The sequence below is a fragment of the Zea mays genome, chromosome 2, assembly GCF_902167145.1.
Source record: "Zea mays cultivar B73 chromosome 2, Zm-B73-REFERENCE-NAM-5.0, whole genome shotgun sequence".
NCBI lineage: Eukaryota > Viridiplantae > Streptophyta > Magnoliopsida > Poales > Poaceae > Zea > Zea mays.
The window spans coordinates 212737954-212754469 of record NC_050097.1 but is presented as its reverse complement, the minus strand read 5'-3'; the positions used below and the strand labels follow the sequence as shown (position 1 = coordinate 212754469).

The following is a 16516-nucleotide window of genomic DNA, read 5'->3' as shown; positions in this document are numbered from 1 at the left end:
AATGATCAAGACAAGGAGGATGAAGAACAAAGACCGCCACACCCAAGGGTCCACCAAGCAATCCAACGAGATCACCCCGTCGACACCATCCTCGGCGACATTCATAAGGGGGTAACCACTAGATCTCGTGTTGCACACTTTTGTGAGCATTACTCTTTTGTTTCCTCTATTGAGCCACATAGGGTAGAGGAAGCACTCCAAGATTCGGATTGGGTGGTGGCGATGCAAGAGGAGCTCAACAACTTCACTAGGAATGAGGTATGACATTTAGTTCCACGTCCTAACCAAAATGTTGTAGGAACCAAATGGGTCTTCCGCAACAAGCAAGATGAGCATGGTGTGGTGACAAGGAACAAAGCTCGACTTGTGGCCAAAGGATACTCTCAAGTCGAAGGTGTGGATTTCGGTGAAACCTATGCACCCGTAGCTAGGCTTGAGTCAATTCGCATATTATTAGCCTATGCTACTTACCATGGCTTTAAGCTTTATCAAATGGACGTGAAAAGTGCCTTCCTCAATGGACCAATCAAGGAAGAGGTCTATGTTGAGCAACCTCCCGGCTTTGAAGATAGTGAGTACCCTAACCATGTCTATAAGCTCTCTAAGGCGCTTTATGGGCTCAAGCAAGCCCCAAGAGCATGGTATGAATGCCTTAGAGATTTCCTTATTGCTAATGGCTTCAAAGTCGGAAAGGTCGATCCTACGCTCTTTACCAAAACACTTGAGAATGATTTGTTTGTATGCCAAATTTATGTTGATGATATTATATTTGGGTCTACTAACGAATCTACATGTGAAGAGTTTAGTAGGATCATGACACAAAAGTTCGAGATGTCGATGATGGGGGAGTTGAAATACTTCTTGGGATTTCAAGTGAAGCAACTCCAAGAGGGCACCTTCATTAGCCAAACAAAGTATACTCAAGACATTCTCAACAAGTTTGGGATGAAGGATGCCAAGCCCATCAAGACACCCATGGGAACCAATGGGCATCTCGACCTCGACACGGGAGGTAAGTCCGTGGATCAAAAGGTATACCGGTCGATGATAGGTTCTTTACTCTATTTATGTGCATCTCGACCGGATATTATGCTTTCCGTGTGCATGTGTGCAAGATTCCAAGCCGACCCTAAGGAAGCTCACCTTACGGCCGTAAAACGAATCTTGAGATATTTGGCTTATACTCCTAAGTTTGGGCTTTGGTATCCTAGGGGATCCACATTTGATTTGATTGGTTATTCGGATGCCGATTGGGCGGGGTGTAAAATCAATAGGAAGAGCACATCGGGGACTTGCCATTTCTTGGGAAGATCCTTGGTGTCTTGGGCTTCAAAGAAGCAAAATTCGGTCGCTCTTTCCACCGCCGAAGCCGAGTACATTGCCGCAGGCCATTGTTGCGCGCAATTGCTTTGGATGAGGCAAACCCTGCAGGACTACGGTTACAAATTAACCAAAGTCCCTTTGCTATGTGATAATGAGAGTGCAATCAAGATGGCGGATAATCCCGTCGAGCATAGCCGCACTAAACACATAGCCATTCGGTATCCTTTTCTTAGGGATCACCAACAAAAGGGAGATATCGAGATTTCTTACATTAACACTAAAGATCAATTAGCTGATATCTTTACCAAGCCTCTTGATGAACAAACTTTTAACAAACTTAGGCATGAGCTAAACATTCTTGATTCTAGGAATTTCTTTTGCTAACTTGCACACATAGCTCATTTGTATACCTTTGATCATGTCTCTTTCATATGCTATGACTAATGTGTTTTCAAGTCTATTTCAAACCAAGTCATAGGTGTATTGAAAGGGAATTGGAGTCTTCGGCGAAGACAAAGGCTTCCACTCCGTAACTCATCCTTCGCCATCACTCCAAGCAACTCTCCATTTTTGGGGGAGAAACCATGAGCACGAAGACAAAGGACTCCACCTTTGGTATAATCTTCACTTATTTATTTATGTCCAAAGGGGGAGAAAGTTCTAATTAGGGCTCTAATGATTCTGTTTTTGGCGATTCATGCCAAAGGGGGAGAAAGTATGAGCCCAAAGCAAAAGGACTGCACCATCACCAATTTCAAAAACTTAGTTTTTCAAAGAGTATTTTCAATTGGTACCCTATTATGTTCAAAAGAGGGAGAAAGTAGTATTTCAAAAATGATATATCAAAACCCTCTTAAACACTAAGAGGTGGATCTCATTTGGGGGGAGTTTTGTTTAGTCAAAGGAAAAGCATTTGAATCAGGGGGAGAAAATTTCAAATCTTGAAAATGCTTTGCAAAATCTTATTCATTTACCTTTGACTATTTGCAAAAGAACTTTGAAAAGGATTTACAAAAGAGTTTGCAAAAACAAAACATGTGGTGCAAGCGTGGTCCAAAATGTTAAATAAAAAGAAACGATCCATGCATATCTTGTAAGTATTAATATTGGCTCAATTCCAAGCAACCTTTGCACTTACATTATGCAAACTAGTTCAATTATGCATCTCCATATTTGCTTTGGTTTGTGTTGGCATCAATCACCAAAAAGGGGGAGATTGAAAGGGAATTAGGCTTACACCTAGTCCCTAAATAATTTTGGTGGTTGAATTGCCCAACACAAATAATTGGACTAACTAGTTTGCTCTAGTGTATATGTTATACAGGTGTCAAAGGTTCTCAACAAGCCAATTAAAAAGACCAAAGTTGGGTTCAAAATAGAGAGCAAAAGGCATCCCGAAAGGCTCCCTGGTCTGGCGCACCGGACTGTCCGGTGACGCACCGGACAGTGTCCGGTGCACCAGGAGACATCGCCTAGAACTCCTTAGCCTCGGGAAAGTCTCAGAGTCGGCGCGCTAAAATTCACCGGACTGTCCGGTGTACACCGGACAGTGTCCGGTGCTCCAAAAGGTCGCAGCTCTGGAACTCGGCAGCCTCGGGAATTCAGAACGGCTGCTCCGCTATAATTCACCGGACATGTCCGGTGTACACCGGACTGTCCGGTGTACACCGGACTGTCCGGTGCAACTCCGGAGAAACGGCTACTTCGCGCCAACGGCTACCTGCAGGCGCATTCAATGCGCGCCAGAAGCGCGCAGAAGTCAGGCATGCCCATACTGGCGCACCGGACATTGAACAGTACATGTCCGGTGTGCACCGGACATCCAGGCGGGCCCAGAAGTCAGAACTCCAACGGTCAAATTCCAACGGCTTTGGTGACGTGGCTGGCGCACCGGACATGTCCGGTGTGCACCGGACTGTCCGGTGCACCATACGACAGACAGCCTCCACCAACGGTCATGTTTGGTGGTTGGGGCTATAAATACCCCAATCACCCCCACATTCAAAGCATCCAAGTTTTTCAGCTTCCAACCACTATACAAGAGCTAGCATTCATTGCAAAGCACACCAAAAGAGATCAAATCCTCTCCCAACTCCACACAAATCCTTAGTGACTAGAGAGAGTGATTTGTAGTGTTCATTTGAGCTCTTGCGCTTGGATCGCTTCTTTTCTTTGGCATTCTTTCTTGTGATCAAACACTCACTTGTAATTGAGGCAAGAGACACCAATTGTGTGGTGGTCCTTGCGGGAAGTTTGATTTCCAAAGTGATTTGAGAAGAGAAGCTCACTCGGTCCGAGGGACCGTTTGAGAGAGGGAAAAGGGTTGAAAAAGACCCGGCCTTTGTGGCCTCCTCAACGGGGAGTAGGTTTGCGAGAACCGAACCTCGGTAAAACAAATCCGCGTGTCACACTCTTCATTTGCTTGCGATTTGTTTTCCATCCTCTCTCGCGGACTCGTTGTTTATTTCTAACGCTAACCCGGCTTGTAGTTGTGTTTATATTTGTAAATTTCAGTTTCGTCCTATTCACCCCCCTCTAGGCGACTATCAGCTACTTTATTGTCTACTCCTAAGGCAAAAAGTAAAGGAACAGAATATATATTGATTTGATTTGATTGTTGGCACACATAATCGGTTGTACCCTTTATATATATAAAATGGGAGGTCTGAACCCAATCTAGGCGTTACCCAATAGAATCCGCGATATTAGAGGTATAAACATGTGCAAAAAAGGGAATAATCACACCTGCCCTGATCTAACCGCGAACCGTTCGTGACTAGGGGGACCGTCCAGGACCGACCACATAGTCGTACTGTCCGACCATACCTAGTGCCATAAATGGTGTTCAACACTATGTTTAACAATTTAGTGATTAAAAGAGACTAAAATAAAGAGAGCCAGTAGAAACCAAACACCCTAAGATGGGAGCTTTGTACGCAGTTCCATTTCCATATTCAGATTTGTTTCCACTAGAGCATGGTCGGAGCAATGCCACACCATGACACCACTTGTGCCTGTGCGTTCTTGATCTAGCAGTGGTATATTTGCATACATACATAGGTTGATTTACATGTCAGACCACTTGTGCTTGTGCATTCTTGATCAGCGTGTTCTCGATTTGTTGGAAAATGCACTGCTGACCGTAGCAAATCCCTCATCTAGAATTTGCTGCCACGGCGCCACGTGACAGTTGAACCAAACGAACTTGCTACGGATCAAAGCGGTGATTAAATCTAAACCAAACAAACCTTAAAGAAGATTGGAGGAGATTAAATCTCTTACTAGTCAAAATTAAATCGAAAGAGATTTAATTCCCCTTAATTCCTTCTGGTCCTTATACAACGAAACAAAGCCTTAGAGCAACTCCAAAATACTCTATATTTTTTCTAATTGGTATAAATAGAGATTTTTATAAAAAATACCCTCCAATAGCTTATCTAAACAACTATCTAAATATGGCCATCTTTTTTTCCGGATTTCTAGTTAGCAAAATATAGAAAACGTAAATGACTCTCTAGAATACAAATAAGATATAAAAAAGTTGTTGGAGATTAAAATGATATAGAAATTAGCTTTTATGATAATGAATCTTTAAATGGTAATTTTTAAAATGAAATTTAGAAAGATTCTCGAAGATTCTCAGGAGGCTTATCGAAAAAAAACATAAATTCCTATACTTCCAAATGATCTATGCTCCCAAACTAACCAAAGAGCTAAAGCCTCGTTCCCTCGCCTTCACCGGTCTTTAAAAGAAATATCAGGCTTGTTTGGTTTGTGGCTAACTGTGCCCCACTTTGCCTAAGGTTAGTCGTTCGAATTGAATAACTAACCTTAGGCAGAAAAGTTAGGCAAAGTGTGGCAATTGAGGTAACGAACCAAACATATCCCATCAGGAAGGGAGAGGTGACAGTTCCTGTACACCCACGGGCCCAAACAAATGGAACCAAGACTGTCTGGCAAAAATGCAACCCGGCAGCAAATGGTCGGTGCCCTCATGTTGATCACAAAGAGAGCAATGCTCCAGATGTGGGAGGCCACACTTAGCTAAATTGTTCGTCGTCCAACATTTGTTTTGCTTGACCAACACCGACACTTCTCGGGCGCCCAAGACTGCCAAATCTTCTCAGCAGCGCTTTATACGTAGATTTGCCCTGAAGAGAGAACCTCCAAATATGCCGACCGTGGACAAGCCCTAAGTTCGAATTCTAATGGTCGTGTGCACATGAGATGGATTGAGCTAGAGAGGTTGAAAACAAGAGTAAATATTCAAAAGGGCTCAATCAAGACTCCGATTAAGCTTTTCTTAATACAATGTATTTCCCCTATCGGCCGAGTAAAAGCTTCACTAACCAGACGACGATTAGCAACCCGACGGGGCACCAAAAGCCACCACCCTAGCCAATGATAATTTACTAGTTCGGTACTGTCAGATATCAGTTGTAACGACCTATGAAATTTCCGCAAAATGCTTATGAAACGCAAGTTTCTTGAATAAAATCATTACAAAGAAGATACGAGCATCATTGGGAACTGTAGTAGTACCAAAAATTTCATATACACTTGGGGCAGTTTGTTTCCAGTCCTGCATAGCGAGAATTGTCTCCAGACTGGGGACTTCATAACAGAATTATAATAGCATTGACACATACGCAATTTCCATGGCAGAAAATAGGAAAAACATTGGAAAATGTATTCAGAAGAATAAATGGGAATTATCAATGTATTCATGAAATCGTTCAATGATAAATGGAAAAAAAAATATCTATAACCTCTCTTGTTACAGAGACCAACACAGATACTATTGACTCTCACGGTGGAATATATGAATTTTACCTCATCTGAACTAATCAAAAGAATACTAGTTAGGACCTCCAAGGTAACGAGGCTGTTTACCAATTCTTGACAGCTGCTTTCAGCTACCAATCTGTGAGCGACTGCTTTCCTGAAAACCACCATCTCTGACTTCGCGAACAAAAAAATTCAAGAATACAAAAGGAATATTATTATTTACTAGGACAAATATTCTTCTAGGAAACTAACCCGGCAAAAAGATGGTTTCATCCACCTTGAGAGCAAAAGACCTCTTTCACAGTTACTTCGGCTCCAAGTGCATCTGCTGCTCAAGCCAAGAAGCAATAACACTCTCATCCAGTGAGTCATCCTGACTGCTCAGTTCAGGCCTATTAGTTGGTCGAGAAGCCATGCCTGCCATTTCACCCCTCTTGCCACTCAGCTCAGCATGGTTCACCATTGACTGCACCCAAGACACATCTGGCTCCTCTTCTGTATTTCCAGGTTGCACAGGGTGCCTCAAGCGGACTAGTTCATCTTTGTCAACACCCCAATCCACCTTACTTTTTGGGGTACCAATGTTGCCCCATGAGACATTAAGATTCCGTGGCGATCCCGCAGATGGCACCTGATGCTTGTTCAGGGAAGAGAACTGATCCAACATATCACGCTGTGTAGCAGTAGCCCCGACACAGACAGTTAAGGGAGATGCTGGCTCCATAGTCCGAGGGGACCGAGGACACATACCACCAAATGGAGAATGGAGAACTGATGGATCAAGACCCCTAGGCGAGTATATCCTGTTAGTATTGACAGGCGACAGAAGGCCCTTTTGCTGATGATGAAACTTGTTTAGAAGTGCAGATTTGTGTGCTGGTGAGTAGACTGAGTGAACTTGATCATTGGAGAATCTTGGCGACATAGCCATGTCTGAAGCATACATCTCTTCAAGATTGGATGGAGCAATTGCGGTTGGACGAATACTCAGCTGGGATCGGCTGCTTTGTGGGAGGCTGAGAGCTCCAAGGTATTGTGATTCCCATTCCAGGAGCACGCCAAGGTCATCAACCTGTGCATCCCTTGCATTGAAAGAAGATCGTAGCCTGCTACCTTGAAGCCAATGAGCAGCAGCACCTCCACCATTGTTGGCGGCAGATGGTGACAGAGGTGGTGGCACAAAGTGTCTGGTAGGAGATCCAGGTAGAAGCCCAAGAGCAGCAGCAGCAGCGGTCATGTCAATGGATGAAGAGGCTCGGGGAGACAGCAGGCCTGCACCACTATTGTGAGGCACATGGCGGAGCTCATCTTCATCATGGGCGAAGAAGCAGATGCGGCGGGCACAAGCTGCGCCCTCCTTGCAGGGCCTTGTGCGGTACTGCGATGGGTGGAGCCAGCTCTCGAAAACACCATGGGAGAACTCGCAGCTATCACCACTGGGACAACCTCCAGGGCGGCGGAAGTTGGGGCAGGGTACAGCCGTGTATGGGTGCTTGCGGGGGTCCCTGCGGCGGGCGTTCTCACCAGGGTGCACGAACGGACACTCTGTCCAGTCATGCGAGTAGGCCCTAGAGCACGGCCGCACCTTGAACGCGAACATGCGGAATTCGTCCGAGGCATACACGCTGCTTTTGATGTCGGGCAGCGTCGGATCCACCGGGTACTCCTTCTTGGCGCGGTCCACGGTAATCGGTGACAACGAAGACGACCGCGAGGATGGCGACCTGTTACCTTCATCCGGCGAGGTCGAGAGCGGCGGGGACGACGAGAGCGATGGTACCGAGGTCGCGACAGCGAGCCCTCGGCGGCGGCCAAGGAGCATATCCAGATCGCCCAAGGCGTCGGGCGAAGCAGGAGGCAAGATGACGTCGGCAGGCAAGCGACCGGCGGAGTCGGGGGTTACCGGGCAGGCACCGGCAGCCAGGAGCAGCTTGACCACGGCCACGGCGTTTCGCGAGCCGCCGGAAGCGGCGCAGTGCAGCGGGGTGGCGCCGTCGACGCCGGGGCGCCGGTTGACGTCGACGCATCCGAGGCCGAGCAGCAACGACACCACTTCGACGCTGCCGTACGTCGCCGCAACCATCAGCGGCGTGCGCGGCTCGTACGCCTTGCTTCGGCCGTACCACAGCCCGACCCCGTCCGCCAGCTCCGCTGCGTCGCCCTGGCCGCCTCCTCCCGCGAGCGCCTCGCGGAACCCCGCGGCGTCGTCCGCCGCAGCGAGCTCCAGCAGCGCCGCCAGCCTGTCCCGCTGGCCGGAAGCGGCGGGATGCGAGCGCGCCGCCTCGCCCGCACCCTCGAGATCAGCAAGATCGACCATCGTGCACTGCACACGCCAAGAGCTCAGCGCATCTGCAACGGCGGCGAGGACTCAATTCAGCAAGAGGCGGGCGGAGATACATGATAAATCCAAAACGAGATCAAGAAATCATCAAACAAGGAAATGGTGAAAATGGAAAGGAGAGCGAAAAATAGCTCCAAGAATCGAAGTACCTTTCCTTGAAATGAAATCGGTTATTCAATCCAGCCAGAACCGGGAGCAATCTCTCGATTCAAAGGCCGGATCGACGCGAGTAAGGAAATCAATTAATGAGCAGTATTTACCTGCCCGCGGAGATCCCGTCCTAGCCCAATCGAATCCAGCGAGATCCAACGGCCTCCTCTCCTTCCTCGCGAAGGTCGACGCCGGCGGCCGCCCTCCTCTCCGGATAAGAGAAGCCGAGGCTGCTCTGCTTTGGGTTTGGGGAACGGCAGGGACGAGGAGGACGGAGCAAGGGAGGACTCGCTGTTTACTGGCAGTGGTGAGGTGGAGACGTGGAGTTAACTGTCTTATTCCTTGGGCACCACGTTCTGCTTCGTCGGTTCCGCTGTCTTGAAACACCCACCGACATGTGGGTCATGGAGTTCCGTAGGGCCGCTTGTCATGCAAATGGGTTAAGAAGCGTATGGGGCCGGACTGCTGAAGGATTTATGCAGGTGAATTTACTGCGAGTGGGGCCCACGGGATTCAAACAGCCGGGTGCCGTGCCGGTGCGCGGTGCAGGCCGCTCGCGTCGCAGTGGGGTCCGGGGGTGGCTGCCCCTGCTCGCCCGCCACGTGCCCCGCTGGAGGCCCATCCGGCCGTCGCCTGGCCATACGGACGGCTAGGGACCGTTCGGGCAGGTGGGGGACGGGAGATTCGGCGCCGAAAGCCTCGGTACCGAGAGGTCGGCGCGCGGAGAGGTCGTCGGTGGCGTAGTATGGACTTGGGTCTGTGAACCGCTCTCAGATGCGCACGAATGTGACAAACGTGGCCGTGGACCGGAGTACGGTGAGCGCGGTCTAGGGGAGGGAGCGGACGCGTCGGGCTCGAGTGGGCCGCAGAGGTGGATTGGATGCGGGGTTGGTGAGCTCCAGGAGCGGGGCAATGGTGATAGTGGGCCCGCAGCGGAGCCAAGGACAGCAGTCAAATCTCGGGGCTGCGACTGCGAGGTTGGACCCGCCTGCTCGTGATGAGCTGGTGGAAACGGAAGTATGGAAACGGTGCGCGGCGACGATCGAAACTGAACGGTTGAGCACGTAGAGTCCATTTAATATCTCATTTTAAAAGGTTTAAATCTATATCTATACTAATTTATTAAAAACATAATTTGTTTTATTGGTTGCCCGTTTCAACTGCATGAGGGAATGCAAGGTGGACATCCTAGCACAGCTTCATTCTCCACGCTCATACTCTAGATCCGCGCCCACGCGCCTTATCATTTAGAATTAAACAATAAATATATTAAAAATAGTGCAGAGCGAGCACTCGAAATCACGTCCTCCTCCTCTATAAATTTGGGCTAACCACCAAGACACGTGTATATTAATGTTTAGAAATAAACAATGATTATATTTGAATAAATATCTCAGTACTTATTTGTACGATATATAAAAAACGTAGCAAAGCACGGGCAACTAACTAGTAAAAAGTATAAAGATGATCTTTTCATGAAGGATCTATTTAACCCACTGCATTAGAGGTCTCTAGACTTTCATGTCAACATTTGTCAAAAAATTAACATCTCTAAAATTTCATCTTGATAAAACAATCTTATCTCCCATAAACTCTCTCTTTATTATATTGCATATCATGACATCATGCTTCCTTATATGACATATCATTTAATAAGAACAAAACTCATAAAATGCTTAATAAAAATGTCCTTAAGAGGCCTCTAAGGACATTGTCGTGGTTTTGAAAACCGGAAGACAATAAATTTGTGTTCGGTTGGGGATACTAGTGCGGACTCACTCTTAATGGTGGATCACGGGGATACGAGCAAGGAGCTGAGATACTGGAGTTATACTTATTCAGGCTCTCATACTAGTCCAGTGTAGTGTTGATCGTAGTATTGCTTCGAGGCGCGTTATAGTAGTTGTGCTTGTGTGTGAAGGAGGAGGGGGTCTGCCCTTTTATATCTCAGAGGTAGGACCTTACAGAGGAGATTTGTTTTCTACTAGAGAGAGAGGTTGGACCCCCAGGTTTGTCGTGGTGGGTCCTCCGTAGGGTCATGCATAGTCGTACTCTTGGTATGGTGTATCGTCTTGCTCGTTTGTCACACGACCTCCTATAGCTAGTCCATTCCTAACACCTCCATAGTAGTGCGCGAGGTCCCTAGGGCGAGTCACATGGAGCGGTTGTGCGTGGCGCGGTTCCACCTATCGTCATGGGCCTATGTCACCCCTGGCGTGTGTGGACATAACCCCCGATATGCATACTTGTTACGTTCTTTCGGGTATGCGGGTCACAATAGAGACTCCAGTGTTGAGGCCCTCATGACTGGGTTGACTGGCCCATGAGTCAGTGAGGGGTATATCTGTGGGCACATGCGGGGGTGTTCTATCGCGTCAGCCAGAGCCCTTTTGATATTGTATGTACGGTTCGGACGTGGCTTGCCAGCTTCGGCCTGTGTTTTCTTCATATGGATCAGCTTGGCGGGTACTTGGTCGTTCACCTTGCCTCACAGACTTGCTCGACGGGGACATGGTCGTTCGCCCCGTCTCGCAGACTTGCTTGGCGAGGACTTGGTCGTTCGTCCCACCATGCAGACTTACTCGGTGAGGAATTGGTCAGTAAATGGGCCAAAGAGAGAATTATGGGCCTTGCCTTGGGTACCTCGTTCCTGAGTATCCGACAAACATGTACAATCCCATTTAATATATAGCCTCTTTAGATGTCTCTAGACGGTTTTGTATACATATTGTCTCTAAAGTACATTTATGATCTAGGATCTTAGTCTTGTGAAATAAAGTCCCTTAGTCATCTCATATACTTCAAAAACCCTAAAGATTGTGCATGTTGTAAGATGTTAGATGAAAAATAAAAGACTCAGTCTCTTTATAAAGAGTATGTCTTAGAGGACTCTCTAAAAATATTGGTTCTTAGCTATATTATGATGTGACTAGATTTTAAAATATCTTTGTAATGGTCTCTTATTTGTATTATGTAATTGAAAACCTGATCCAGATGGTCAAGATTGTACCTGCTGAAAGGGAAATGTGCTTAGGACCATTTCTATAAATATTTTAGTTATTAATGACCAACACAATAATGTGGACTAACATGATTGCTAAGTATGAATATGCAGGGATTAAAGTTAGATAAATGGAAATTAAGTAGGAGAAATAAAGAAAGTACTACAGACGGGCATTGGGTCAGTCAGGTGTGCATCGGATCACTTTTTCAGAGAGCCCTACAGAGGGGCTTCAGCGTCCTATTGAAAGGGAAATAGGGTTTAACCTTTTCCTATAAATAATTTTGGTTGTTGAATACCCAACACAAAAAATTGGACTAACTAGTTTGCTCTAGATTATATATTCTACAGGTGCATAAAGGTTCAACACAAACCAATAAAAAGATCAAGTTAGGGTTCAAAAAGAAATGAGCAAAAGAAACCGAAGGGTGCCCTGGTCTGGCGCACCGGACTGTCCGGTGTGACACCGTACACCTCCGAACTCTTCACCTTCGGGTTTCTGAGGTCGCGCTCCGCTATAATTCACCGGGTTGTCCGGTGTGCCACCGGACTGTCCGGTGCACCAAGCGAAGCAACGGCTACCAGCGCAACGGTCGACTGCAACGGACATCTGCGAACGCTACAGTGCGCGCAGAAGTTAGAGCAGCCGTCAGAGGCGCACCGGACAGTGAACAATACCTGTCTGGTGCAGCACCGGACTGTTCGGTGCCAAAGCTCCAACGGTCGAAACCGCTCGAACCCTAACGATTGGGTGACGTGGCTGGCGCATCGGACTGTCCGGTGCGCCCATCAACAGCAGCCAACCCCAACGATTGTTTTGGTGGTTGAGGGCTATAAATACCCCTCAACCACCTCCACTCCAACAATCCAAGCATTCATCACTCTCTATTCGATACAAGAGCAAAGTGCAACACTCTAAGACACAATTCAAGTGACCGATCCACTCAAAGTTCTCGATTCAACTCTAGCACATTAGAATTTGAGAAAGGATCATTTGTGTTTCTTTGTTGCTCTTGTTTGCTTGGCTTGGCTTTCTTTTCTTTCTCACTTCTTATTCTCAAGTGCTTTGTAGGTGAGGCAAGAGGCACCAATTGTGTGGTGATATTAAGGAAGAAGCCTCACTCGGTCTAGGTGACCGTTTGAGAGAGGGAAAGGGTTGAAAGAGACCTGGTCTTTGTGACCACCTCAACGGGGACTAGGTTCTTTAGAACCGAACCTCGGTAAAACAAATCATCGTGTCATCCGCTTTATTTCTTGGTTGATTTGTTTTCCCCTCTCTCCCGGATTCGGATTTTATTCTAACGCTAACCCCAGCTTGTAGTGTGTTTAAAGTTGTAAATTTCAGTTTCCGCCTATCCACCCCCCTCTAGGCGACTTTCACCTAGCGCATCAGATTAGTCTAGTGGTGCACCAGAGCACTTTTCCATAGAGACCTACAGAAGGCTTCGACATCTTCACGCACTGCACCAGACCGATGGTGCACCGAACCAGTTTTCCAAAAGAGGGTTGTAGAAGACTCGCGCCCATTCCGGTGTGCACGAGATCGCACAGGGTCCAACGGCTATCTCAGGCTCCAACGAGTAACACAACACATAGTTGACGTGGCACGGGTACGGTGCTAGCGTCAGATGGAAGGCATCAATCAAGATCCCAAGGATTGGGTTACATGGTCTGGTCTAGTGGTGCATCAGACCGGTCTAGTGCTTCGACGCAGAGCAGATCTAGCCACCTTCCTGTCAATGGTGCTTTGGGGATTTGGGGCTATAAATAGAGCCCAATTACCATCCCTCTCAACACAACAAGCACTCCAAGAGCTAAACATCATTCTCACACGCTTGAGCAACACTTACAATCTATTTTTGGAGAAATCCTAGCACACATCTCATATGAGACAAACATTTTGGAGAAATTGTGCTATTGTTCTTGGCGTTGTGTGCTTTTGTCTCGCTCTTTGTGTGTGCTCTCCTCTCTCGTTTTCTTGGAGTTGTAACTCCCATCAACTTATGCAAAGCTAGCGAGAGACTTCAATCCATGGGCACAAGCTTGATCTTTGGATCATTTGATAGGGTTAGGTGCAATCCTATCGTTCAAGACACCACAACGGAGACATGCTATTCGGAGTATAATCTCATATGTATGCAGCAAGAGGGAAGAATGTCGCTGTAGGCCTCACTGCCACCTTGGGAACCTCCACCTCGTCTCCTCACGTAGCATTGCTCCGTTGTGATTGAGCAGGTTGCTAGATCCGTCGTCGAGCATGCTGAGCTTTGACTTTTGAGGCACTGTCGCACGTGACCACCACCACACTACACCCGCAACACTGCCGGATGTCGGTGCCTTACTTTAACGGATCAGATAACGTTCATTTGCCATACCACACATTTCTCTACTACTATACAACAAACTATCGCCTCATAACCACTACTAAATCACTTGTTGATTTATGAAGTATATGAATTACTACCACCTCTTACCCACTACACCACTTGTTAATTTGTGTTGTATAAAGGACATATACTGTACATATATACTAATATTTATAATGGAAAAATTGTGTCGGACTGGGTTGACACTGTAGGCCAAGAAGACGGCTCAAGACGTGCCCACTTTAAATCGTATTGGCTCATGTTGTGACATAATTAAATGGATCGTGTTTTAGGCCAGCCCGCTAGACACAACCCCTTTAATCATCTATAGTCTAATACATCATCTCTCACCGTGCTAACTTGCGAGTGTGAAAAAAACAAGAGAAAAACTATATCTTATATGACCCCACATAGTATATCTCGTCATTCAAACTCAATTTATATTACTGTTTTAGAGCACCGATAGTCCAATACTGGCGCTAGGATTTGGATCTCAGAAGAACTCTTGGCTCAGCCCGAATCAACTGCCGGAATAATTTCGTTCATCATGGGCCGATCCACAAACAACTGGGCTTACTAGGAACTTCCATAAATCAGTCCAACATTTTTTAGGCCTTTGAGAAACTTTTGTTGGAATCAGGAAATCAGCCCGCGGAGATCGATGGCGAATTCTCCTCGAGTCCGACCGGAGGGGAAACCGGGAAAGAGACCAGGACGAGCCGGCAGGAGGGGAAAGAGATCACGCCGGCCGCCGATCTCCCAACACAACCAGACTCCATGACTGGCGGAAGCGGCGGGAGACGAGACCACGAGTCCGACCGAGACGCATCGACGGCCTTGCCCGTCCCGGGACCCTGCGCCTCGACGCAGCGCGCGCTCGCCGAGTGCCGCCGCCGCGCCGCGCGCGGGCCGCTGCAGCCCGAGGTGCTGTGCCGCCACCTGAACCGCGCGCTAGCGGAGTGCGTCGTGACCGCGTGCTGCCCCGACGAGATCGACGCCGTCCGTACCCTCTGCGGCAGCGCTGGCACCGCGCTCAAGCGCAAGCAGTGCCAGCGGGCGCGCATCGATCTCGCCCTCTGCCTCGAGGCGCATCAAGAGCCCTAAATCCTAATCTGCTATCCGTGGTGCATGTGAGGAATCTCTTCCCGTGTACAGCGATTTTCGTTGATAACCACACATCTCCGTTCTATTCTGTAGTCTATTTATATATTTTGTAAAATACAATCTTGTTATGGAACATTGGAGCCCCAAGCTCCCAACCAACTGTCTGTAAATAGGAGTGGTAATAGATCACGATTCAAATATTTCTTCACAATTTAGTTGAGCCCTTAGTTAGTTTTAGTTCAAACCATTATCACCCCTATCCGTAAAAGATCACATTGGGGATTAGTGCTGAAGGCAACATTTTAGCAAGAATAAGGACAGACCCAGTGTGCCGGAGACTCCAGATGAGAGGGTCAGGAGAGAAAAATAGCAAATAATGAACTCTCAAAAAAAAAAAAAAAATGCAGACGTTTTGCTTCTTGGCTTGGATAGTTGGATGCGAAATTCATGCTGTGTTCACAAGTTTCCAGTTGTATTATTGTGAAAAAGAACATGAATCGCAATTTGCTTGCTATTGATTTTAAACAGTGTGAAGTGTAGAGCAACTTCGAAGAACCTTGCCTGTCCCAGCCGATACTTGCACTTGAATTGCTCCCTCCGTTTTTAAATATATAACGTTGACACTGAGCTAATGAGCCTGTCCAAAAACACGGAGTGAGTGTTTGGGATTTGCTGTGTGGGCTTCGATATTCTAAATGCCTCGTAAAATGGACAGCCACTGAAACTATTGATTGAAACATTTGAAAAAGGGATGTTTTGCATTTGCTGCTCTGAAACTGCTGGGAGGACAATTCTGAGACAGCGGTTCATGTGCCAAAAGGGTACCGTTGTTGTTGACTGTAATTCGTGAGTTCAAATAGGCATTAGCTATGACCTGAGTGCCGTGTCTCTACTTGACACGGCTGTAGGTTTGTTGCGATTTTGCATAGTAGAGGCTTCGTCTGTCATATGACTCATATCAGGGCTGGTGGCTTCGTCTGTGATTAGCAACTCGGGAAATCTGACGCAAGTGCAACTGATGAGCAAATGAAGCAACAAACACTGAAGTAGCATAAACGGGCGAGCCCGAACTTCCTTTTGTTTAAACTGTGATTTTTTTGTTAGGCAGAAACGCAGAATCCAAATTCTATATGAGCCTACTTTTTAATCCGATTTCTATATAACTGCTACTTTTTAATCCTTCTTTTGCATGTACATCTCTTTGTTCAATGTTGGCGTGTATGTACCGATATTTATTAACTGTTATGTTTCTTTGTAATTTCTCGTGGTGGGTGTTTTCACTGTAAGGGCTAGTTTGGAAACACCGCTTTCCCAAGGGATTCTAATTTTTTCAAGAGAAAATGAACTAATTTCCATTGGGAAAATTGGAATCCCTTGGAAAAACGGTGTTCCCAAACTAGCCCTAAAGAGAATAGTTTAAACCGATTTAGAGTTTTGTTTGGG

At 46.9% G+C, this 16516-nt stretch overlaps 2 protein-coding genes across 3 annotated transcripts; one reads left to right on the top strand and one right to left on the bottom strand.

Moving 5' to 3' along the window:
• Positions 1–5992: 5992 nt before the first annotated feature.
• LOC100280326 (Zinc finger CCCH domain-containing protein 56) lies at positions 5993–8929 on the bottom strand. Of its 2 annotated transcripts, XR_561717.4 has the most exons (3): positions 8713–8929; positions 6364–8460; positions 5993–6265 (listed from the first exon to the last, which is right to left on the bottom strand). XR_561717.4 is itself a non-coding variant. In NM_001361039.1 (2 exons), exon 2 carries the CDS (start codon positions 8426–8428, stop codon positions 6416–6418), a length of 2013 nt encoding a protein of 670 aa, NP_001347968.1. In that variant the 5' UTR covers positions 8429–8460; positions 8713–8796; the 3' UTR covers positions 6026–6415. The 2 variants fall into 2 exon arrangements, 1 of the variants encoding a protein (NP_001347968.1); NM_001361039.1 differs by having other exon boundaries at positions 6026–8460; positions 8713–8796.
• A 5772-nt stretch (positions 8930–14701) lies between these two features.
• Positions 14702–15260, top strand: LOC100277917 (cytochrome C oxidase biogenesis Cmc1-like protein). Its single transcript, NM_001151360.3, has one exon. The coding sequence runs from the start codon at positions 14747–14749 to the stop codon at positions 15071–15073; it is 327 nt and encodes a 108-aa protein (NP_001144832.1). The 5' UTR covers positions 14702–14746; the 3' UTR covers positions 15074–15260.
• Positions 15261–16516: the final 1256 nt, after the last annotated feature.